The sequence below is a fragment of the Alosa alosa genome, chromosome 11 (assembly GCF_017589495.1).
Source record: "Alosa alosa isolate M-15738 ecotype Scorff River chromosome 11, AALO_Geno_1.1, whole genome shotgun sequence".
Classification (NCBI taxonomy): domain Eukaryota; kingdom Metazoa; phylum Chordata; class Actinopteri; order Clupeiformes; family Clupeidae; genus Alosa; species Alosa alosa.
The window spans coordinates 9,399,652-9,425,193 of record NC_063199.1 but is presented as its reverse complement, the minus strand read 5'-3'; the positions used below and the strand labels follow the sequence as shown (position 1 = coordinate 9,425,193).

Sequence of the window (25,542 nt, the reverse complement as noted above, 5' to 3'; positions counted from 1 at the left end):
GCACTCTTAAGCAGGTTTTTTTTTTGGATGGTAAAGCTAGACCTTTAGTATTTTATATAGTTAATGAGGAAAGCAAAATACTAGTTTGTTATGAATCTTGGAGAGTTCAGTTAAAAATATGTTTTTCAACAGAAGTTCATACATTTAGTGTAAAATCTTCAATAAAAATACTTCAGATTGGCACAAATGAGAAATATATAGTAGAAAAGGATTTCCCTGCTGTTTACTGTAATTCACTGCTGTTGCCATATTGAGATGTTACTCTCATTTCGATGACAAAAGCAAGCTTTTTCAGCCATAGTAAATGTTCATGTGCTATTTGTCCTGGCCCTGGAGAGAGTCTGTTGGAGGGGAGAGGGAAAAAAACTGTGCCATCCAACAGCTAAGTTTATTTATGAGGCCTTTGTCATGCGCCAAGAAACGGCCCGGAACTTCTGTGCTGCAGCTGTGTTTCCTTGGCTGGGTTTCATGGCGACACGCATGGCTGTTCTGCGGAGTGGGGTGCGCAGGAGCCCGGCGCGGTGCGGCGCTGCCGTTGGCAGGCCCCGGCGAAGCTCGGCACAGCCTCTTTGCTGGATCAGCAAGCTTAACCCAGCGAAAATCTGGTGTGGCGCGATGGGTTTTGACTGATAATCAATCTTTGCCGTGGCCCGACAGTTGTCACTGGGACAGGGGGAGTGGAGCAGGTGGCAGATGGGGGCCTGTCTGCCGAGACCTGGAGGCCGCGAGGTGGTTCTGCATGGGCCGGGCCGAGCCCAGAGGAGGTGAACGGCCCCGGCACTGAATTAGCACACACCTCTAAGGGAAACGCAAACAGAGCTTATACAAGTGTGCGCTGTACACACAAACGCACGCATATGTGCACAGTAAATATATGAACATCCATGTGCATGTTAAACTCACGCGACGCGCTTTACCTGCATTAACACACACAAAACGCGCGCACACACACGCATACACACTCACAAACCTGCGCCGCGCATGCGCCGCGTGCGCACTCACGCATACATACACACACACACACACACACACACACACACACACCCCTACACAAACTCATACAAGTATTATACATATTTAATTTCATGTAATATGTAGTGTCTACTACAAAAATGTCGATAAATAGTAGAAAAATGAATGGTAGAAAAATATGATACAGCTATTTATGGAGAATGACTGATAATCTAGCATATTACAAAGAGCTCCCACAAAATGATCATGAGCAATTACCATGAATCACCTTGAAAAAAGTTCCTTCCTGGTCTGCTGACACTGTATTCTCAGTAATGCATCCACATTGAATTATTTTCTTAAATGACACTTCACTTCACTACATTATGACTTTTGTCTGTTTATTCTCTGTGGGTTGACTTACTTTGTTTTTATTCGTTTAGTGGTTATTGTTGTTGTTGAGAAGATCGCCACGAGAACCATGTACTGTACTTCACACTTCTCTGTCCTGGAAAATATATTTGAACCTTGAGTGAAAGATGAATGAGATTTGCAAGACACTAGGCTACCAGACAGACTCAAACAATGAAACAAGAGCACACTGGTTTGAAACAAAAGACAAGGAAAAGCAACAATAAAGGGGAAGCCAAAATTCAACACATCAGCAACCATTATTTGTATGTGTGCGTGTGTACAGGGCTGAATGATTTATTGCATTTGCGATAATATCGCGATATGATGAAACGCGATTTTCTAACCGCAAAGGCTGCGATTACTTCGCAATATGTGACGTCGCCAAAGCATTGCACCACTGACTCTTCACACAGACCATTGAAGAAGCAAAAAACGTAAACAAGAGGACCAGTTAACAGTGTCAAAAAAGGTCTTATCAGTAGAGCTACTTTGGTTAAAAATAAACCTCTTCATTACCTTTTGCTTGAACCTACAGTACCATGTCCCTGGTTCTAGTTCCTAATTACCCTGTGCTTCAACTCTGGCTGGGAACTTCGTTAACTTGTCCAGGTGACGATTAAAACTTTACGACTGTTTAGGCTGCACAGCAGCCATTCACATGTGCACTGGGGACTTTGTTTACTGGAGTACAGTGACAGTGGGGGCATTTGCGATATCCAAGGGAATGAATTAATGCATAATGTTATCCGCGAGTAGTTGACACAGCTAACCACCAACAAAACAGGTGTTCTAACATGAGCTTACCAGCTAAGGCTCTTAGGCTACATACATGCTGCCAACTGCTGATAACTTTGCCTATTTAAAGAGTTTTGTCTCCGCGATTGGCTTTGTTGTGATATGAACAAACTAGTTAATTTGCATGCATGCTTATTGCGCTGCAGTATTGATGATGCTAACCTTTAGTTAAAGGAGAATTCCGGTGTGATATTGACCTAAAGTGTATTGAAACATGATACCGAGTGTGAACGTATGTCTCATAGCCCATCTCGGCTTGTCCCCTGCACTCCAAAATCTGGCTAGTTGCCCGATGCTACCAACAGCTTTTTCAATAGTGGTGCTTCGGCGCCGGGCTAACCATGCAAATAAATCACTGTTTTACACCCATTTACGAGGGCTCAATGTATCTCCACACTTCATTGGTAGACTTCGAGGGCCCTGACATTTAAAGCGAGACATTGAGAACTTTGAAAAGCACTGGTAGTTTACTTACAAGGCGATTTATACAGACAGTATCTTCCACGAAGTTTAAGCGTTTGCAGCCATCTTGAATTTAGTCACGATAAATTCGAGCAGCAGTGAGAATGAACAGGTATGATAAAGGGATCAGATTCAAAAATAATTCAGTGGAAATGCATGGATTCCAGTTTCTTCCAGTAGCAGCAACTGGAATCCATGCATTTCCTAAAATTTTGGAATCTAATCCAACAACACCACTATTGAAAAAGCTGTTGGTAGCATCGGCTAACTAGTGCCAGATTTTTGGAGTGCAGGGGACAAGCCGAGATGGGCTATGAGACATACGTTCACACTCTGTATCATGTTTCAATACACTTTAGGTCAATATCACACCGGAATTCTCCTTTAACACCGAGCTGAACGGTCATTCGGCGAAGCCGTGTCTGTGCCACTGCATGTAGGCCTAACTTAACTAACGAAGATCATATCAACATGAAATAGAAACAAAATAGAAACGTATAAGAATCATTAAATGTTTACAAGGCTGGAAGTTCAACAAATATAGGCCTACTAATGTGATTAAAATAGTTAAATAAAAAAATATTTCATTCATCAATCTTATTCAATGACCTAATGCCATTATAACATAGGCCTGGGCTCCAGGAAAGAACAGTTTATGTTTCATTTTTTTGTTGGTCATACTATAGAATGATATATTGCTTGTATTTGTTGAATAAGACAGAAGATAAAGAGCTTAAAAATGATCGCATATCGCATCGCAATCACAATTATATTATTTTCCATAATCGTTCACCCCTATTTGTGTGTGTGTGTGTGTGTGTGTGTGTGTGTGTGTGTGTGTGTGTGTGTATGTGTGCATGTGTGTTGTGGCCCTCCTCCTAAACCTTTAAAGTGAAGCTGTGAGACGAGCCACAGGTGTGAGATGTGCGGATGTGAGAGCGGAGTCGGAGCTGTCACTGAGAGTTTTCCACTGTTTGGCTGCCGAGCTGATGTGTTGCGAAGGCCCGTGATTGACACGGGAGAGGTGCGAACGGAGTCGGAGGAGGAGGAGGAGGAGGAGGGGGCAGCGAGGGGGGAGGTGTCAGCTGGTCCGTGGGTGGACGGCGGCAGATATTTACATCTCCCCAAACCACTGACTCCTCTCGGTGGTGGGGCAGCGGCAGTATTGGGGGAGATAGGGGGCCAGGTAGCGTGCTAACACGCTAACACCTCCCTGCGTCACGCATAGGCACGGCCTTAATTGCTCTGTCATTTTCTGTACTTCAGCGAGGATCCAAGGCACCGCTGTTAAATGAAGCATGGCACAGCTCACCTCGCACGGCTGATGTTCTCCAGAATGTTCCGCACTCTCTCTCTCTCTCTCTCTCTCTCTCTCTCTCTCTCTTTCTTTTTATGTAACTGTACTCAGAGATGAGCTGAAGTGCTCATGTGGCGTGAAATTGCACTGTACTGCCTCCTCTTCTTCGCCTTTAACACAAGTTTATTAAAAAAAACAAGGTAAATCACTTTTTTAACTGTTCAAAAAAAGGACATTCAGAATACAATAAAAGTTATTCAGAATTCAGTTGTGTTAGCAGCTGAGTGGAAAAAGTTCCTGCAGGTTCACACTGGTTTACTACCTCCTGGATCGGCACTTTAATCTTCTAATCCAAATGTTCTTCTAATGACTCCGTGTGGAATAAATCTGAAGTGTGACTCCAAATATTTTGAAATGTTTTGACTGTTGGTTTAGTAAATGAAGCACCTGTGTGGCAGGGATTGTGGTCTGAACACACCATTTCTTGTGCCAGATCCAAGTGAACTATCACTTCCTTTCACAGGATTGCTATAGGAGGGTTGCTATGACTTGTTATGAAAGATTAGATGTCTAAATTGTGTAGGCTGACCGAATGTAAAGCAGTGCAAATGTTTTTTAAGGGTTATGTTGAGCATGTGTTTGTATGCATATGCAGTGTTTCCCATACATTGACTTATTTGTGGCCGCCCACCACAATATTAACATTGACCACCACACAATGATTTTCCAGGTTGTGCTAAATTGTGCTTAAATCTGGTTAGCATTATAACCACGCTGCGCTAATTTGTTAAAAACTGTTGCATTCAAGTTAATTCTGCAAACCTACCACCACAAATAGAATTTAATTCTGTGGGAAACACTGATATGCCTTATGTGTTTGTGAAATGTGACTATTCATTAGCCAGTAAGTTTTGTTACTGTGTGCATATTACATGTACATATGCAGTAAATGGCGACGTATGTGTGTTTGTGTTTATGTCTTATTTTTTGTTTCTTAGTTTTTTTTTATTGTTGTCGTTACGTGTTTATTTTTTTGTTGCTTATGTGTTTTTGCTTAGTACTGTATGTATCTGTTTGCTTTTCTGTTTCTATGTTGGAGTGTGTGTGTGTGTGTGTGTGTGTGTGTGTGTGTGTGTGTGTGTGTGTGTGTGTGTGTGTGCGTTTGTGTGTGTGTGTGTGTTGTGTGAGTATCTGCGTTTTTTGCATCTGTGTGTGTATCCACATACTTGTGTGTCAGTCTATGTGTGTATATTATGCATATTAGCGTCGTGTGAGAAAAAGGCTCATACCTGTCTTGCATAGGGGCTGGCCAAAGCTCACCTGGGAAAGCAGCTGAAGAATGTGGCCACTCCTCCCTCCCCCCCTCTCTCCCCTGCCCAGCCTGTGCACTCTGACAGGGTGATTGGCGGAGCAAATGGACTGCTCATAATGCCGTTCTGAATGCTCTGTCTGTCACATGATAGTCATGCCAAGTTATTAATTCCGGCCCTCCTTCTCACTCAACAAGAGGCCCTAGGGCCACCCTCACACCTCTCGTACAAGCCCGGTGCTGCATCACTTAGCTCCAGCATGTGCTCAGATGAATATTTTTGTTCTAGTCAACCATCAAAAAGTATTAGGAGGTTGTTCAAAACAGAACTGTTTTCAGTGCTGTTTTATGGCATGCTTTTTTTATCTCCACCAGAATGTGTGAGATGGTGCTGTACTGTCTCTTTGGTTCTTAATGTTGATATGTTCCTATTTGTTCTAAAATGTAGAAATGTAGATATTATTTTGGGAGAGGACATCACAAATGTGATCATGGTACAAAATAATCAATATATATATAGATATATCTATACAATATTTATTTATTTTATTATATTATTATTATATTTATTTATTTATTAACAAAGAATTAACTAATCTCCAGCAGGGTTGGTTTGTTTAGGTAATCATGTGAGATGATTCCACAAACACGGTGGATGCTGGGAAGAAGAAGGAAGGGTCGGGGGAGTTGAGGTTGGTGTGTTGAGGTTGGCGGTGGTTGGGCGGTGGTGGTGTAAGATGCCTTAGGGGGGAGAGCGCCCCTGGAAAAACACAATATTGAATCAGAGGGAAATAATCATTTGATTAGTGGCAGAGGCATGCTAAGGTGAGTTTTAATTATGGCTAAATTGTGGTATTACCCCCTCACGACCCCCCCTTCCCGGCATCTGCTGCCATCAGGACTAGGTGATTTATGGGGCCTTTCAGAGAGGCCAGCTTGCCGTAGCTTCTGTTTAGCTTAGTGGGAGCCGACAGCCAAGTCTCTGCAATTCGTGTGTGTGTATGTGTGTGTGTGTGAGAGGACAGCATGGGACAGAGAGAGAGAATATGTGAAGAGAGACTTTATCTGTGCGTGTGTGTACGGGGGATTGTATAGTGTGTTTGTGTGAGTGTCTGTGTCTGCGTGGGTCTGGACTTAATACAGAATAAAGAAGGATCCACCGAGGGAGAGGGAGAGGGAGTACCTCTGTCTTTTGGAAGCCAAAAAAAACTTTACCCGTCTCTCTCTTCCCCCCTGCCCGCCCCTCTCTCTGACTCTCTCTCTCTCTCTCTCTCTCTCTCTCTCTCTCCCTCTCCCAGCCCATCTGTCTGTGAACAGGGAGAGGAGCTGGACGCTGCGTGGGCTGGTCCAGTCTGGGGACGGCCATCAGCGTGGGGGCACCAGGGCCAGTGGGCTCTCGCGCCGTGCCCTTGGACGCCTGTGCCAGGCGCTGCCCACCGCTCAGCGGGTGCTCATCTTCAAGAATGGCGCCGGTAGAGACGGCCGCGAGGTCTCCACCACCACCACCACACAGAGTCTGGAGCAGGTATAGTAAGAAGCCCCGCATCACATCGCACCACGCTATACCGCACCAGGGTCTATTTTAAGATGAAATTTTGTGTTATCTTGTGCTATGGTATGTCCTGTTCTGTTCTGAAGTCTTTGGATAAAAGGAGCCAAAATTATAATGTATTTATAAGATAATGTTGCATTATTGCTCATTCCCCTGTACCTACAGCAAGCCAGAAGTACATGTGAGTTTGACAGGTTAAAAAGATTTTTCATTACCTCCAGCATATGTCTCACATGACCCACAGAGTGCATGATGTTCCCATCTCCTCTGCAGAAGTCTTTGCATCGCTGCATGTGAGAGGAGGGTGATCTCATGATGGCTGGGAGAGTGAGAGTAAAGGAGAGAGCGAGGGGGTGATACGGTTAGTTAGATCGTTGTTGGAGCGACATGAGAGCGCTTCCTGTGGAGGTGTGGGTCAAGCGAGGCCGGGCCTGCCGCTCGCTGGCCTGGAACAGACCTGTCTGCTCGCGCCCTCTCTCTCGAGTATGTGTGTGTGTGTGTGTGTGTGTGTGTCCGACGGGCCGGACCAAAGCTGATTTAATATTCCAGTGAAACCGTGAAGAGGCTTTGACCTCGGCTGCTCCGGCCCATCTGATATGCTTTGATCTGTGAGGTGTGACCCCCCACCCTCCACACACACACACACACTCTGAGTCTCAGGTCCTCGGCCTCGCATGGCCGTGCTGAATTTCAGAGGGTGATCGGCTTCCTGTCCTTTTCTCCCTCCACTGGGTGCAAAACGCACTGCTAGCCTAATCGGTGTCTGCAACCTGACCAAGGGAATCCAGCTGGAACTAAGAAAGTGTGTGTGTGTGTGCATGTGTGTGTGTGTGTGTGTGTGTGTGTGTGTGTGTGTGTGTGTGTGTGTGACAGAGAGAGCTTATGTATGCATGCAGATTTCATTATTAATTTACAACGGTTGATAATTTCATAATTGATTCACTAGAGTTGCTATTTGAAATTATTGAATATAATTGTTGTCAAAAAAATAAAAAAAAGAAGTGTAAAGGTATTCATTGGATTGATGACTGAAATGCATGAACTGCCTTACAGCCATACCATACAGCCATACCACTGTGAAGGTATGCATGCTCAAAGTATTCAGTTCTCCTGTGAGAGCTGAAGTGCTTGACAGTCTTTCACACCCGCTCTCCTGTCTTTGCCAGTCAATTTTCAGGTCCACTCCTGCACAAGCCCTTGGAGAGTTTGCTCCACACCTTTGGTGCAGATCCCCCCTACTGCCTTGACAGAGCCTGCTACAATCACACTTCCCATTGATATCTAATTGCACAGTGTTCGTCACTGCAGCAGCAAAAGCCAACTTGATATGTGCCTCTCTGTTCAAGGCGAGAGTAAGAAAAAAACAGTACATCTGTAAAATGTCATTCCTTATATTGGCATGGGTGTCAAAACAAAGATCTGGGATCGCTCTCTTGTACAAGCTCAAAAGCAATTATGGATATTGGAATGATGTGGAGCAGAAAGTTGAAACAGAGAGCACATCGCTGACACCAATAACAATTTTGTGCATTGTTTCATTGCCCTTTTCTCTTGGTGCCATCTTCTCTGTGGGGCTGAAGAGAGGCTGCATGGCTGATCAGAGGTCTCGGTCTCTGTTGCTCCCTGTGTCCCGGTTGAGTTTGTGTGCCTGAGCAGCAGCCATGTTACCAGACTCATGCATCTTACTGTTACTGCCCTGTATGCACTGGTCCCCAACTTAAAGATATTCTCTGATACTCTCTCTCTCTCTTTGTCTATCTCTCTCTCTCTCCATTCCTCTTTTTCTCCCTCTCTCTTTCTCTCTCCCATGTAATTTAGTTCCTGGATGTGTGCACTGAGAAGTTGCATCTCACTACCTCTGCAAAGATTGTGTTTAACTGGAATGGAAAAGTTGTCGAAGACCTTGACATTGGTATGTAGTGTATTTTTTACGAGTTTGAGTTTGCAATAAATACATACTGTATACAGAAAGCAGGCAAACGCTTACATTGCCGTGGACTTAAAAAGTATTAATGTCACCAGTGTCTGCTGTCTGGTAAGCAAGATCAGAAAGTGAGCATCTCTGGCAGCTAACTGTGCCAGGTGAATTTCAGAAACCCTGCAAGTGATGTCTATTAAGTGACGTGTCAGAGCGGTCCTCGCGGCCCCTCGGATGTAAATGAGTGGACTTGAGTAGCGGAGAGGAGCGCTGGAGAGAGCAGTGGGCTGTGGGGTGTCAGTGCGGATGAGCCTGTGTGATACTGAACTGACAGTCACCAAGGGAGATGGCCAGCCTGGAATGGACAGTTTCCACATGCTTGGCACCATCCCCCCTCTCTCTCTGTTGGTTTCTCTCTCTCTCTCTCTCCCCATCTCTCTCTCTCTCTCTGTCTTGTCCCTAAGAGGCTGGCAGAGGTGTGTGGGCGGGCGGGCAGGCCTGGCTGCGTTCTCTCAGGGCCCTGCCGGCACCCTGGGTGTGAGTTGCGGAGACGGCGGGGGGGGGAATAGGAGTGGGGGGCGGGGGGGACGTGTCCCCCCCTCGCAGCGGCCGGGGTAATGCGACGTGGCACGCCGTAACTCAGGCTGACAGACAATTCGTCACTCACACTCCCCCGAAACACAAGACGCTTGTACAGTCACACGTGCAAACACAAGGGCCAACACACAAACACAAACACACACACACACACTTGGCCAATCTCACTCAGTCTCGCTCTCTCTTTCAAGCATGCACACACACACACATACACATACACATACACATACACATACACATACACATACATACACACACACACACACACACACACACACACACACACACGCACACATACATCTCATCTTTGCGCTACACATCTCACCCAGTCTTTCTCTCTCTAACATACACACACCTACACTTACAATCTCTCCATCTCTCTCGCACACATAAATCAGAATGCATCTTTATAATGCATCACAGCCTTACTAAAATAACTGAGGGTTGTACGCAGAATTGCGTTCCTGAAGAGAGGTTTGTGTTCTCAGCATAATCCTTGTCTGTGTTTACATCGGGATGCTACAGCATGCATATATGGTGGGAAGTTCCACACAGTCGTAGCATCTGACATCTCCAATTGAAAATATGTCATTAAAACAAACACAACAAATCATTACAGTCCCAAATGACGAGACATGCAGTCACACCCCACAAACAAACACAGAAATTAGCCGTCACAACCCAGACACTGCAAACGATAGACATGCGGTGTGACAAAGGGTGATGGGTGTGTGTGGGGGGCTCCTCTATGGTGGGTGTGAGGCCCAGTAGGGCTTCTTCTCAGCCCTGCTGACACCTCCGCCACCCCCCTCCTCTCCCGACCCTCTGTTACCCCACCCTCCAGCCCCCCACAGCGGGGCGGGCAGAGGGGGCCGTCTCTCACGGCCGGCCCGGCGCGAGCTGCTCCGCATCAGAGTGCGAACGTGATTATTGACTGTGGCTGTCCCCCTCTGGGCTTTTACACACACACACACACACACACACACACAAACACGCCACCATCATATGTGCACACTCACACGTTCTCTCTCTCCCTCTCTCTCTCTCTGTATCACACACACACACACACTTGTGCGGCTTGCGCCTTGGCTCGAAGTCCTCTGTGTAATTGCCGGCTGTCACCTGCTCTGGTCTTCACACTGGTTCACACTCTCTTTTTACCACTCCACACAAGCACGTCCCTTGGACATTTGAAATGAGCACCGGGCCACAGAATATCCTTGCACGAGTGCCACTCACACAAAGAGAGAGAGAGACAGAGAGAGCGAGAGAGAGAGAGAGAGAGAACAGAGACATCAATACAATTAGAGACAGTGAGAGAAATTTAACACAAAGACTTGTTTTCTTTTATTTATAAAAAAAAACATCTCTTCTACTGTATTACCCAAGTACAACAAAGACTACTGTTACCAACATAAACTTCAAAGACCAAGACCAACAGTTGACAAAAAATGAGACCATGCCACATGTGCCAATGGCTCAGGAGGTAGAGGAGTCGTCCAGTAACTGGAAGGTGGCTGGTTCGAGCCCAACTCCTTCTGTCGAAGTGTCCTTGAGCAAGACACTTAACCCCAGGGCTCCCAATGAGCTGGTTGGCGCCTTGCATGGCAGCCTCCGACATTGGTGTGTGAATTGGAGAATGTGAGGCATGATAATGTAAAGCTACATGCTACTGTATACAATATCCTATACTATATGTACACTGACACTTTCAGCCATTATGTGTAAGGGGAAGGGAAGTCCGTATGGCCGTCTTATGTCACTGCTATGAAGACTCATAACTCATAGCCAACAGAGAGGCCCCCAGTAAAGCTCAACCCAGCCGGTGTGTTTGAGTGGATTTGTCAGGGTAAAAGATATAAATATGTTTGGAAAAGGCCCATACCTCCCTAGTCATTTGGGTCCCCATTGGGGTTCAGGGAGCGTGTGATCAGACGAGTGAGTCTGAATGTCTCCTTTAGTGGCCACGCTGCTCAGAGGCTGGGCCCACCCCCCAGCACGGCAGACCCCTTCACTCTCAATTTAACCCGAACACTGATGAACACAGCCTGCACCACTCACAAACACAGACACACACACACATACACACACACACACACACAAACAGACAGACAGACACCAAGCACACACACACACACACACACACACACACACACACACACACACACACACACACACACACACACACAAACACTCATACACATACACACATACACATACAAATACACTTGCTCTCACAGGGGGTGGGAGGACACACTCCTACTTTAACATACACTCCCTCCGCCGTGCACACCTGCACAAGTGGCATACATATACTTTCTCTCTCTCTCTCTCTCTCTCTCTCTCTCTCTCTCACACACACACACACACACACACACACACACACACACACACACACACACACACACACACACACACACACACACACACATGTGCTAGCAGACTACACGCTGAATCTAGCACCAAATTTCATGGAGAGAAGAGTAGATATAGTTGCAAGTTATCAATCAGCAGGCGCGAATAGAGGTGGCAAGGCATTAAGAATTCACATCGTTTTCAGTTCACTCGCTCAAGCAGAAGATCAGCCTGCATATTTAATGCACAGCTATTTCCCTCAATTTAAAGGAAAGCACGGCCTGTGAGGCATTCCATAAAGCAAAGAGAGGGATTGTGTGTGTGTGTGTGAGTGAAACAGAGAGAGAGAGAGAGAGAATTAGGGGATGCTTATTGAGAAGCACAGTGTCTATTCAGACCCTAAGTCCACACACCCCATGTTAGCATTTTAAAGGCATTCACACTGTTTGCAACCTCTGTCTCTCTCCCCTCTTTCCTGAGATGAATATCTTGTTCCTCTCCCTTCTTTCATCCCTCCATCTCCACCACCTCCTCCTCCACATCCTCATTTTTTTCTAGTCTTTCCCCCAGTGGGTGTCTCTGTCCCATTAGGTTACAATGTGCAAATCACCCACTCTGATATGTTGTGCTGTGCTGTCCTCTCCTCTGCAACAGCAAGCCAGGCCAGCCCCCCCCCCCCGGGTGAGCGCTGTCAATGTAATGGGATCACGGGAGAGCAAAACAGCTGTGAAAGATTGGTTGTAAGTACGTCAATCGGCCGCTTGTCACTCCTCCCCGTCCTCGCCAGAGATCCAAATTCGAGTCGGCATCAATATTTAAGAAAACAAGCGCTCAAAAAAAAAAAAAAAAAAAAACAAGCACCTGAGGGCCCTTCTCGCCAGCCCTCACCAGCCCCTTGCAAAGAAGCCGCACACGCGGGGTGTGATGGAGGCAGCTGTCAGACGAGCTTGTTGGTGTCTGTGTGGATGTTAATGTTTGTGTAAATTTGTGTGTACCGGTATATGTGTGTGTGTGTGTGTGTGTGTGAGAGAGAGAGAGAGAGAGAGAGAGAGAGAGAGTGCATGTGTATGTGTGTGATGCTGGAATTGTGCTTCGACAACACTTTTCGCCCAGGTAATCACATTCCACGTCCTTTCTCTCTTTTCCCATCCTGCGGCTCTGATTCACTCACAATAATTATTCCGTACGCGATTCCACAAAGCTCATGCCAATGCGGCACATCCTCTGGAAGACTTCCCTTACATGATAACCCCCTTCCCCTCCACCATCCCCCCATCAATCCAGACGATCGCTTGTGGGCCAGGCGGGGGGTTGACTTGGCGGAAAAAACACGCTCACTTGGTCCCACGCTTGGTTTGTGTGAAGCTTGTTGTTAAGCATCATGGTTCATTGTTACCTTTTGGGATTCCACTCCGTAACTCGTCAGGCTGACATAATCCTATCCTTTCACCCCTGCTTTATTCTTATCTATCGTCTATCTATCTATCCCTCTCTTTCTCTCTCTCTCTCCATCTTGTTCTCTCACCTTCTCGCCCCATCTTTCAATCTCTGTCGCTTTCACACACTCTCACACACACATACATGCACACAAACATACCCAGACATACAGATGAAGACACACACACACACACACACACACACACACACACACACACACACACACACACACACACACACACACACACACACACACACACTCTTCTTTAGCTTCACTCACCTTTCCTCTCTCTCGCTTCTTTGCCAGAAGGCCCCTTGTTCCGCAGCTCACCGAGCTTCACACGGTCCTCATCCACCAACAATGAAAGGAGCTTTCAGCAAGGCTGGTTCCAATTCATCTGTGATAAATGAGAAGATAAGGCAATCAGTGCACACCATGACACTGTGTGCAGCTAGTTAGGCACACTTCGAGCCCATTCAGGTGTGCCCGCGAGTCCTACAGTTGGGGGGGCCTACATATATATACACACACTTCTCACACACACTCCTCTGCCACTGATGGTGGCCACGAGGCATGCCGCAGATTGGGGGAGGCTTGCCGCTGTGCTTTCCAAAATGATCTGTCGATTCTTCCCTCCTGCAGGCCCGCCACTCGGCCAGGGACGCCTGTGGACTGGGAGCTGTTGCCAGTTGCACAGTTTGGATGTGCTTAGCTGTGTTTTAGCTTTGGAGTGATGGGGAGTGGGAGCCGAGAGCAAGGGCTGAGTGTGCTCACCCATGGGTGTCTCTCTCTCTCTCTCTCTCCCTGGTTCCTGATGCAGTCCCCCAGCTGGACGGCTGCCTGCTGGGCTCTGGGGCCCCGGTGCGTGGCCCTTTGTGGGCGTCCAGGGGCGAGGCGTTCAGTGCGGCCGGAGCCCAGACCTACGTGAGGGACACGGCGAAGGCCCTGAGGCAGAGGCTGGGAGTCAGCAGGCAACACCTGGAGCAGGTGAGTCCATCCATTCATAGAGTGAGTGATCGTAGAGTGGGAGAAAGAAAGAGAAATGGAAAGAAAGAAAGTAGTCGAAATGTAAATATATTACTGTATCATCACTGCATATGAGGGAGCTGTAGCTGTAGCACTGCCATAGCTGTTGAGAAGCTGCATGCAAGACAACTTTCAATTTGAATCTGAGGGAAAGGGATAAGTGTTTGCGTTCGTGTTTGCCTGGGATTGACAGCTGTATTAGTGCCTGTTAACCTTCAGGCATGCATAAAACCTGGTGTCTGCTGTCTGCTGGAGTATTGCTGTGCGTAAGCTACATGCCACGGCTACAGTGTGGTTTTCTGTCAATATACCAGGCAGTGCTTTAATGGATTGGCACAGAGAACTTCCATAGCCCACCCCACCCACCCTCCCCTTCCCTACACTTAAGCAAGTGCCAGCTTGCATTCTATGGAATACAGTACCTGTGATTGCAAGAGGTTAAACATTTTTTTTTCTTCTTCCTTTTTAAGAGCTTCTTCCACTTCAGTTGTTGATGCTGTCAACTGTTATTGGCTTTTAGATCATTTTGGCACAGACTGGGTTCACAAAAAGGTCAGGGCAAAATAATTTATTTCCGAATGTAAATTAAATGCATTTTAAATTAGCTTCCTCAGCCGTTCACAGACTCCTCTGCCACCCCCAATGCTGTTATTATGTTAGTCTGCTCTGGACGTGGAAGGGCTGCACTGTTCATTGAAAGCCCCGGGCACCAAATATTCAGCACTGTAGAAATGCACTTGGCTTGCATTCGGAATTCGTTATTTCATTTGAGTCATCAGACTAGGTGGATGCAAAGTTAGAAGGTCAGATGTTTATGAGCAATTGCATTTGTATTGGCCATGCACCAGTATATTTTCATTGCAATTAACTTTCACCTATGAAAGTGACATCTGTAGGAGTCTGTGCAGTGTTGTTAAGTTGTGTTTATGATTAAATTGTTCTGTAGATGATGCTACTGCAGCACTGATGGGCCTATAGGGGTTGAATTCTGTGTACATTACCTATAAGCAAGCTGTTAGTAAACTGCTTTCAGTAGCTTTAAGCATATGAATATTTCATGAATATATCTCACAAAGCAACCAGGATTGGTCACAGAGATGCAGTCATTAATGTCACCTGCATGTTTCTCTGGCCTTTCAGTGCAGTGCTTTCTTAGTGCGTGGAGGCATTTTGTTATATTTATATGAAGTTGTTGTATGAAGGGGAGAATATGTATGAGGTGAGAATACTTTCGCTGACAAGGGCTATTGTCTCACATTAACATTCTAATTACGTGTGTGTGTGTGTGTGTGTGTGTGTGTGTGTGTGTGTATGTGTGTGTGATGAGTGAGTGGGGGTCATGGAGATGAGTGACATGCCACTGTGGGAGGGCTTGTCTGTCCGTGTTTGGGGACAAACAGGGTGGTAGCGGGGGCATTGCAGGAATTAAATGCAGAGGCGATTTTGGAGTGGTGATGCAGGGGGTGGATGTGTCCAGTTTATCTTCACTACCTTTACGAGGCAAACAGACATTACATTACATAGACGCAGCCCAATAGAGAGAAAGAGAAAAACAGACACATGGCGTTACGACTGACACACATCTGAGAGATGATGTGTTTTCCACAAGCAGGCTTCAAATGAGAACAGAGTTGGAAGACGATAGAGTCTGGGCATTTGCGTTTTGCGTCTCGATCGATACGCTCTGCATTTGTCCTGATATTCCCTAATCCCTCATTTTCTCAGGCCACACTCACACCCGCACCCTGACCCTCCGCACTTTCCATCACCTCTTCCGTGATTTCGGTCATCTCCATCTGAAAGTCTGTCGCTTCCCCACCACTCTGAGTTGTCTTTGTTCTCCTATCGGGGGCTTTGGCGGAGCGAGCAGGTGCCATTATCTTCTCCGTAATGGACTTGAATGAGAAAGTTTTTTGCTACACTTGAGTTCACTCATTAAGCACAGGATTGACAGCATTAGAGCGTCTTAAACTTCTGACAGCTCTAAGTGCCATAACCTGTGCCAGTATCTCCCGCACTACCAACCACCCCCACCCACCCACCCTCCTCTCCACCTTTCCTTCTCCTGTGCGAACAAATGAAGTGAAAATTGCATTCTCGTCTTTGGCTGATATGAAAATGGAATTTGCGATCATGAAATATACACAGTTGTCACTTCTTAAAAAAAGGTGTCGGCAATTTGCTTCAGTGGGTAAGGTGAATATTTTCTGTGACAGGGGAAGAAGGAGAGCTTTGAGAGAAAAGGAGAGAGAGAGAGAGAGAGAAAGCGAAAGAAGAGGAGAGAGAAAGAAAAAAAAGTGTGATTCCTGTGATCAATGGAAGACTTCATTGCTTTGCGCTTCATTGCGCTTGTAATAAGCAGCTATAGATCTTGGCTGGTGCTGTCTGTGTGCCTTTGTGTGTGTGTCTGTGTGTGTGTGTGTGTGTGTGTGTGTGTGTGTGTGTGTGTGTGTGTGTGTGTGTGTGTGTGTGCACGTGCGTGACAGAGAGAGAGAGAGAGAGAGGAAGATGAGCAGAGAAAGAGAGACAATGGTGCTTCTGCTAATATGGCAACACTGCCACCTAGAGACCAGCAACCCAGCTGGCTCTGAACAGAAGACTGTATGTGTGTGTGTGTGTGTGTGTCTGTGAGTGTGTGTGTGTGTGTGTGTGTGTGTGTGTGTGTGTGTGTGTGTGTGTGTGTGTGTGTGTGTGTGTGTGTGTGTGTGTGTGTGTGTGTGTATGTGTGAGAGAGAGAGAGCAAGACAGACAGAGCCAGCTGCTCCTGTTCTCACCAATTTTTCACCCTGCTATGGACATGAGCGCACACTGATGATCTTTTTTAGTCATTTAACAGTGGGCTGGGTTGAGAGGGCGCTCATCTGAAGCTGGGAATGGAGCTTCCCCAAATGGTTGAGCAGAGCAAGATGAGAAGAGAGCAGAATATCACCACGCTGGACAAACAGGGGCTTTGTTGGCATGTGCCAGAGACTGGCTCCATGGAACAACATGTACAACCCATAAAACCTTGACTGAAAGTTCCCCATACGGATGTAGTATTGAGGGTTCAAGGGAAAGAGTCTCAGCTGCAGTGTGTGTGTGTGTGTGTGTGAGAGAGAGAGAGAGAGAGAGAGACAGAGAGAGATTCTGCCTCTGTTATAAAGTCATGAAAATACATGTTCTCACATAAAAGTCAATTTCCTGGTTCTGTCAGTTTTTTTTTTCTTTCTAAGATTAGATGAAGCATTTTATGTTAAGGACACATGCTCTTTTCCAGGTTCTCGGTCAAGTTTGATGACGTTTTTTCAAAGGACATTTTCACTGAGGCGTGTTGCTTTCATATCTGTCCGGCACAGTTTGATCTCCTCCTTGAAAGCAGTCGGAGCGCACAGCGAGTCACATTAGAGTCATGCCTAAGCCCCTACCATGAGCATAATAAAGCCGCATCAGTTCAGCTGGACAGGGCTGCCCGCTGGCAGTGCGGAACAGCAGAGGAAGTGGTCAGGTGCTGACAAAGCTGTGCAGGTTGGGATGATGGGGTTTGTGTAAGGGGGGGGCTAGGAGCTCAGAGGTCCATAAGCCGTGGTCAGGAGTGTGTGTGTGTGTGTGTGTGTGTGTGTGTGTGTGTGTGTGTGTGTGTGTGTGGGGGGTGGGGGTGGCTCTCTCCGTCCCATCTGGTGGCCCCGCTCAGACCCAGGTGAGAGGAGGGAGGCAGCAGGTTTGCTGCTGCTGCTTCTGTTTCTGCTGCCTACACTACCACCTCCCCTCCACACACACACAAACACACACACACACACACACACACACACACACACACACACACACACACACACACACACCTAAGCCGACCCATGTCACTGAGTTCAGATCAAAGCTCAGCTGCATCCCCGAGATAGACAGACGACGCCCGCACGGATGGAAGATGAAACGGACCGGGAGGTGTCCCTCTCGCAGCCAGTCAGGTCACTGATCCCAGGTCAGGTGCGTGGAGCCACGATGAGCAGGGGCTGCCTCGGAGAGCAGGTTTGAGGTCAGGCCGCAGGCGCTTTGCAAAGAGGCCTCCTTTGGGGGGCAGTTGCTCAGATTGTTTGAGGCCATGGAAGTCGAAGAATCGAAGAGCATCTGTGATCCTCGCGCCGCAGGCATGAGGTCAAGGTCAAAGGTCGGGTGGACACTCCATCCGCACGGACAGGAACCGTGGTACACGAACCAGGCCTCAGTAGTCACGCAGATGGGGAGGGATTAATTTATTTAGCAGACTCACTGGCGACCAATCAAACAACCCTGTACACCTGCACAAAGTCAGCTAAAACATGATGCTTACTGCAGCAGCCACTGCATATGGGTATTTAGTGCTCTGGATGTGCAGGCTCCAGCTCACTGCAGTGTGTGGGTATGTGTACGCCAGTCCGAGTTTTGTGTGTGCTCACACTTCCAGCCGGGGTATGACGAGACAGTGAGACAGTGAGGGGGGCTCAGACCCTTAGGGCTCCACATACAGGCATTTGAGTGCACACCCTGACATACAGAGAAGACTATATCAAGGTAAACAGTCTCTCTCACACACACACACACACAGAGAGAGACACACACACATACTCTATAGTGAACAGCACCGAATAAACATAAGCCCAGCTTTTAAGATAGTGAATGCTCACACAATTCATATGTGGAACACTGCTTGTCTGCATTACAGATAAATAGAGCACATTGCCCATGGATTATACATTTTAGATTACCCTGGCCTGCTAGTGTCTGATAGGTATATGGCACTTAAAGATATGAACAAGGCTAAAATTACATATCATATTCCTGTGCCATGCATGATTAATAAATAACTGGGTTAAAGGTCACCCAAACTCATTTTACTAGCAGCCTGTGCACGTGGAGAAGCTGAATGTCACCGAGCACTACACTGCTGAGGAGCTGAATACATTTTAGTGGCGCGGGTTGGGTTGTACCTGTAGGAATAACATATGGGTTCAAATGCTATGCTATGCAATGCTATGCACCTAGAATATTAGTCTCTGTTGGGTGATTGGCCCCCCTCTTGCAACCCCCCCCCAAACCGCAAACCCCATGCACAGTTCACAACCAGCTACGCACAGTTGCTGGAAGCCTCCCCGATATCAGTGGGCACCTGTCACCACACAGCAGCTTACCTCGGTGTAATCTGCCTGCCCTCATAACCATCTGACCACGACCACCACTTGGATAACGGCTCTTTAAGAAGTCACTGTAAAAAGAGCTTGTGTTAAGAGTCGCTAGCATGCTCATGCTCTGTACGGCGGGGGTGTAATGGCAGGGCTGGGTATTAATATCAGGAGTTAAAAAAGCCCAGTGTATTTTCCGCTACCCTTTTTTACTCAGTCTGTGGTGTTTTTAATTGAGGGCCTGTGCGCTAGCGGGGAGGGCCGGATCGTCGCTCCGCCGGCTCGATGTCAGGCCCCTCTGGAGCGTGTGCCATGCTCCCACTCGCCGCTCCACGTCCACGCTCACCACTCCACACTCTCTCCACGCTGTCCCACCCCTGACTCAACCAGGCGCTGGGGGGAAACGGCTGGCTGTGTGTGTGTGTGTGGGGGGGGCTGGAGGGGGTGACAGGCTCTAATTGCCCTCCGCGGAGATCTAACACCCCTGTGGTAAGAGGCAGTGAAAGGAGAGGCGAAGCCCGAGCCGCGGCTCCTGTCTTCTCCATTGTGCGAAAATAAATACATACAGTTCGTGTCCCAGGGAGTGAAATAACACACCCGGGGCCGGCGGGATTTTCACTGGTCATTTCATCCCCAGCTGCAGGCCGAAAACAAAATTACTCATTGTCTATCGCGGGGAGAGAGAGAGAGAGAGATGCGTGGTGGCGACGCAGGAGCGGGGGGACTTTGCCGTGGCTTTAAGTGCAGTTTATCCAGCTGTAGCCACGCAGGAGCGCGGTGGAGGAACGGAGGGGGCTTCCCAGCTGACTGCCCCTCCTGTGCCCACGTTAGTGGTAGTCCACCAGTATCACTTCATTAGTTAATCTTGGGTGGGTTGAAACAATGGCGTGGTTTTTTTTTAGGAAGGAAATCAGTTTAGAAAAGGATTGTAATGATTCTGCAATTAACTGCATCAGCACCCAAAATGTAACATGTCTTTCACAGGATTTCGTTATGTAATTTATATGTGTGACAAACGAAAAATATCATGTCATGTCACATATCCCACATTTTTACATCTTGAACATGTAGAGGATTTGCTTGCTGTCTATTTTATGGATCTCACTCACTCACTCTTGTGTGGGGAGCAGAGTGAAAAGTCCATTGTGTTGTGTTGGTGTGTGTCGTCCTCGCTGGCCCTGGTTGGTGCTGCGTAGCGCTGGTGTGTGTGTGTGTGTGTGTGCGTGTGGCTGGCAGTCCTCGGCACTCGGGCCGGAGAAGGGACGCGTTGCGTCTGCTCTCTGTCACTCCTCGTTACGGCGGAGCGCCACGGCGGCACCTGAGGGAATCAGAGTCGGCCGGGCTCGCCGTCACAATCTGCATAACGCCGTGTGAAGGGCCAAACAGAGGGGCCAAATGCTGTTACTGGAAACCCCCTGCTACTAAGAAACACTCGCTGACACTCGTTTTTTTTAAGTCTGTATCTGTTTCTTTTTTTCTATTTTTTGAGTACATTTGTCTTTTTTCACACATTTGTCATGCTTCCTCTCTTTCTCTCCACCCTGTCTTGATGCCTGTTTGCTTTAATCTCTCCTTTTTTCTCCTCAACGCCTCGCACTCCCCAATACCTGACTAAACAAAGTGTCACCAGCCTACTCCTGTCATGGTCAAAGTGTCAGGGCAGGCAGCCTTGTGTTTGCTGAGCTGGGAACATGCCCGCGAGTGACTGACAGAGGCCACTGTCTAGAGAGGCTTCACACTGGACTGAGTACTGAGTGAGCGGCCTGCATAGCGGCCAGGAAACAGATGTTTGCTAGAGGCCATAGCTCTTATGTCTTCTCAATGTAATCACAGAGATTCAGGACCAGCCGGACAGGAACGCTATTTTTTTTTTTTATTAGTTTTATTCAAATGTTGTCTTTTATTATGTCAAAGGTGTATTGTTATGTATTCATTTATTCAAATATTATAACAGAGTAATGTATACAGTATATTTTATCTTTCTATTTTTACATTCATATATGCATAAAACATATAGAATGTACAGAATATGTCAGACTCCACTGCTTGTAAATGCTTATTATTTTATCCTAAGGATGCACAATTTCACAAAAGGCTGTTTCTTATATAGTATCCTAAGTGGTAACTTTTTGTCCGTTTTAGACAATTAAGGCCAAAATAAGAATAATGTATTTAAAATAATTCCAATGTGTAAAGTTATCATTAAGGGTGGTTTACATTAATGATAATGTTTGACATTTAAATTATTGAATTTCCCCTTGGGGATCAATAAAGTATCTATCTATCTATCTATCTATCTATCTATCTATCTATCTTAAATTTATCTTACCTGGGATTTAATTTCAAGGCATTTTATTCTAAGAGTAATGATGATCCTTGATAAAAGAGTGATGAGATGATTTAGGTCATTATGTGGATAAATTAAGATATTTGATGAATTAGTCTGTATTCTTCATTTAACTTTAATCCTCTTAAATATTTCAGTTTGAAATGTAAAGCCTGTATTGTAGTCACCTTTCCACATGGGAAACCTCCAAATTATTAATATTTCCATTTACTTATACATGTACAAAATGTATGGTATGGTGGTTTCAAAATGTATTTTCAAACTTATAAATTACTTATTTTTGAAGATTTTAAAAGTTTTTAATTGTCATTGCTATTCTGCTAAACTGTGATATCATATCACCTTTACTGGATGCCTCCCTTCCCCTTTCCATGTCTCAAGGCAAAGCGCACAAAAAAAAGTTGGATGAAGCTGTTTGTCAGACCAAAAAGATTCCATGCTTTCCAGTTTTGCGTATTTTGTGATGATGGTATACAGTGTGTGTGTGTGTGTGTGTGTGGGGGTAGCGGTGTGTATGTGTGTGTGTGTGTGTGTGGGGGGGGGTGTGCGGGTAGGGGGCAGATGCCTGCCAGACCTGAAACATAACAATTAGCATCCCGGGAGTGACAGGCAGGCATGGATGCATCATCTCTGCCACTCGGCTGGGCCCACCGTGGCTGTACCTTGTCATGTGTCATCCCTCATCCTCATCCCCAGTCAGGACTGAGCTCAGAGCTGGGAGCTCCGCGCTGCTCCACACGCTCGTCTACATTTATCCCAACAAAGTGCGCCGTGTGTCAGGACATCCAGAGCATTTCATTCACTGAGCTGTCTCTGTAGGGCAATAAAAAGGAGCAAATAAATCTCCATCCATCATTAGCTCCTTTCATGGCTTCCTCTGTTGCATGCCTGATATTACACTCTCTGCTAGAAAGAAAGGCTTTACCCATCCAATTCATCAGGGCCTCCCGTTTGGAAGCATTTTTATTTCCTAAGCTCCTGCAAAACTAGTTCAGATACTGTTAGTACCAATGCGCCACTTTTCTGAGGATAATCAGTAACGGTTTGGACTTCCTTCTGTTTGAAAAAAGAAATATATCAAATTATTATTCCTATAAAACTGTAACAAAATGTAAATTATAATAACCCCATTCTCGTGAAGTACTGTAATGAAGACAAAACAACTGATAATTGTATCTCAATAACAGAGCAAATTTATGCTCAAAGCCTAACAACACAATGAAGACATCACATTTGGATAGGGTTCAACTCCGAGGCACGGTTCTGCGCAGCACAAGTGCTTTGCCTGGGATGTTTAGTGTGTGCTTGACCAGATGGTTGGTGATGGCCCCAGGCCTGTCGGCACTGGCCACGGACCAACTGGGTCATCAATATATACGCGTGCAGCATGAGCGCAAGTCATCTGTTTGCTTTAAGTGGAATATTTTTTCTCTCTTTTCTATCTCTCTCTCTTTCAGTGTGTGTGTGTGTGTGCACTTCTGTGTCTTACATATGTCCACCTCACCTCTGTTCCCTGTCCACTGAGGTCCAAGGCCTCTGATTTATCTCTGTGCAACAGACACCTGATTTCTGTTTGATTAGTGTATGGTGATGATTGTCTTATGTCAAAGTTAATTTGTCAGAATGTCTTAACTGGATGTAAAAAACAAACACCTTCCAAAGCACAGGCTTGAAAATGACTACACATATTCCAACTCATTCACTTTTCATTGAGTGCTGTGATGTCTTAAAGACAATCTGATGAATTTCTCTAGAAAGCACAAATGTGCAACGTGATAGCCTCTGCACACCTTCTCTTGTGGGAGAAAGCTGCCAATTCCACCTATATTGTGCAGACAAAATTATACTTGTTATTGGTTAAATGACTCGGAAGGGAGCCGGTGGCCGGAGTGGGAAGACCGTCACGGGCGGCTTGGCTAAATGCGCACCGGTCTTGTTTGTCGCGGGGGCTAAAGGTGTAGCGTGGCGTCGGCACGCTAATGACATGCAAAAGGAAGTGTTCCCCCTTTGCTCCGAGGGCTCGGGCGACTGTGGCCCCCGTCCCTCTGCTCACGCTTGACCTCCCCCGTGTTGGCCTGACAGAGGCTCTTTGTGTACACAGAGGCGGCCCCTCGCAGGCCACCAAAGAAACATTAATATTTCTCAGCAGGAGGGGAGGGGGAAACAGGGGTGCAGTGCATTACCTCGCCATTTTCAACAACCACGGCCCCCCATCCCCCTCCCAATTCAACCCCATCTAAGCACAATTTACTCCTCCTGCTTCGCTTTTATTTTCATATCATAACGCACAATCACACACATATTTTTAATTGCTACTTTGTTCAATTCAGCCCCCTTACCATCACCACCACCGGCGCCACCTTCATTGGGAGGAGGATTAAAAATAGGAGAGCTTTGTTAGGAATCTCATTAGGCAACTCTCCTTTTGCGAATAGTGTTATCTCAGCCATATTGCGATGATGACTGAAGGCAGTCTGTTATTACTGTCAGTTGAAATGAGGCATAACAGACAGAGATTGACTGACAGGCAGTGATAATAGTGCCATGAAATACCTAATTGGCTCGCAGTGGAGCGGTGCTGAATGGGGTTTAGTGAGAAGAGGGAAGAACGGGGTTCTTAGCTCGAGAGTTCATAACAAACTGTGGGGAGTTAAGCAAGTTAGAGCAGTATGGATGGATTCCCTTCCATGCACAATTTGTGTCAATGCTGTAATAACAATGCCATCTTAAAAATTACATGTGAAATGAAGTTATTAGGGGTATACAGGGTGACATTTATGTCAGTAACTCAGAGGGTGGATTTCAGTATGTTTGATGTGATAATCATTTGCAATGGAGCTGGGACCAACATCATTTGTGTGTGTGTTTGTGTGTGTGTGTGTGTGTGTGTGTGTGTGTGTGTGTGTGTGTGTGTGTGTGTGTGTGTGTTGTCTATGTTAGTGCGTACACTTTCCCTGACATATCATGCATGACTCTTAACGAGCGCAGCTCATCTCTGATCCCTTTTCTCTAGCTATCACTCATAACCCCCGGCAGGTCTGAAAACACTCTCCGACAAGCTTGTTCTCCTCCATGATGCCATTGTGCCGATTGGATCAAGCAGGAGGGCCTCTCTCCCAGGGCTGGAGCTGCCCAGTGGGTCTGCTGCTGAAACTACATATCAGGAGTCCTGATCCCTTCCCTCAGCCACCCCCTCCACCTCCAGCCCCATATGCACCTGCCCCTGATGCTGGGCCACTGGTGGGGGTGGATATCAAAGCTCCACGGCTGGGGAAGGCTGGAATGGTGGAGGGGGGGGGGGGGATGTAGCTGCTGCCTCCTGAAGAGGATTAGCGCGTCTCCCAGGGAGAGCGAGGGGACGTGGAGTGAACACCTGCCATGGTGTCAATGGAGTGGCGGCGGAGCACCGCAATCATACACAGCACGCCTGGCCAGGAAAGGAGGGGGGTGATGGGGGGGGTTGCGTTTGTGGGCGTTTTGTGGGCAGGGTGGGGGGGGTGCACTGGGTAAATGTTGGGATCTTTGGACAAGGGGGGAGTAAGCCCACTTACCTCCTCTTTCTCCCTCAAAACCTAGACCCAGTGTGTGTGTGTGTGTTAGTGTTAGTGAGTGTACAGTATGTGCGAGCGTGCTTGTGCGTGGGTCTGTGTGTTGGGGTACAGTAATCATCCATTTCAGACGATCATTTTAACAATGACTTGCACATCTTTTCAGGATTGTAAATAGGAGATTATTAAAGTCCTCTATAAGAGATTAGGTCAGAAAAGTCTCATTTCCACCTTAAGGATATTCATCCTCATTGTTTCTTGAACAATGACAGAAAAAAAAATGACAAGGGCAAAGAGCTGCTATTCTCTGTCTCCCTTTGTCACTTTCAAAGGATGTTTAGGCATCTGTCACCACTTTGTAATTACCCTGAAATCTGTCACTTGTCACATAACACGAGAGT

At 46.7% G+C, this 25,542-nt stretch overlaps 1 protein-coding gene across 1 annotated transcript in view; it reads left to right on the top strand.

Moving 5' to 3' along the window:
* LOC125303419 (doublecortin domain-containing protein 1-like) overlaps positions 1-25,542 on the top strand; it is a 73,743-nt gene that overhangs the window by 3,199 nt on the left and 45,002 nt on the right. The window contains exons 5-7 of the mRNA XM_048257178.1: positions 6,527-6,753; positions 8,599-8,692; positions 13,909-14,075. Coding sequence (XP_048113135.1) covers positions 6,527-6,753; positions 8,599-8,692; positions 13,909-14,075 — 488 coding nt within the window. The remainder of the gene's footprint in view (positions 1-6,526; positions 6,754-8,598; positions 8,693-13,908; positions 14,076-25,542) is intronic.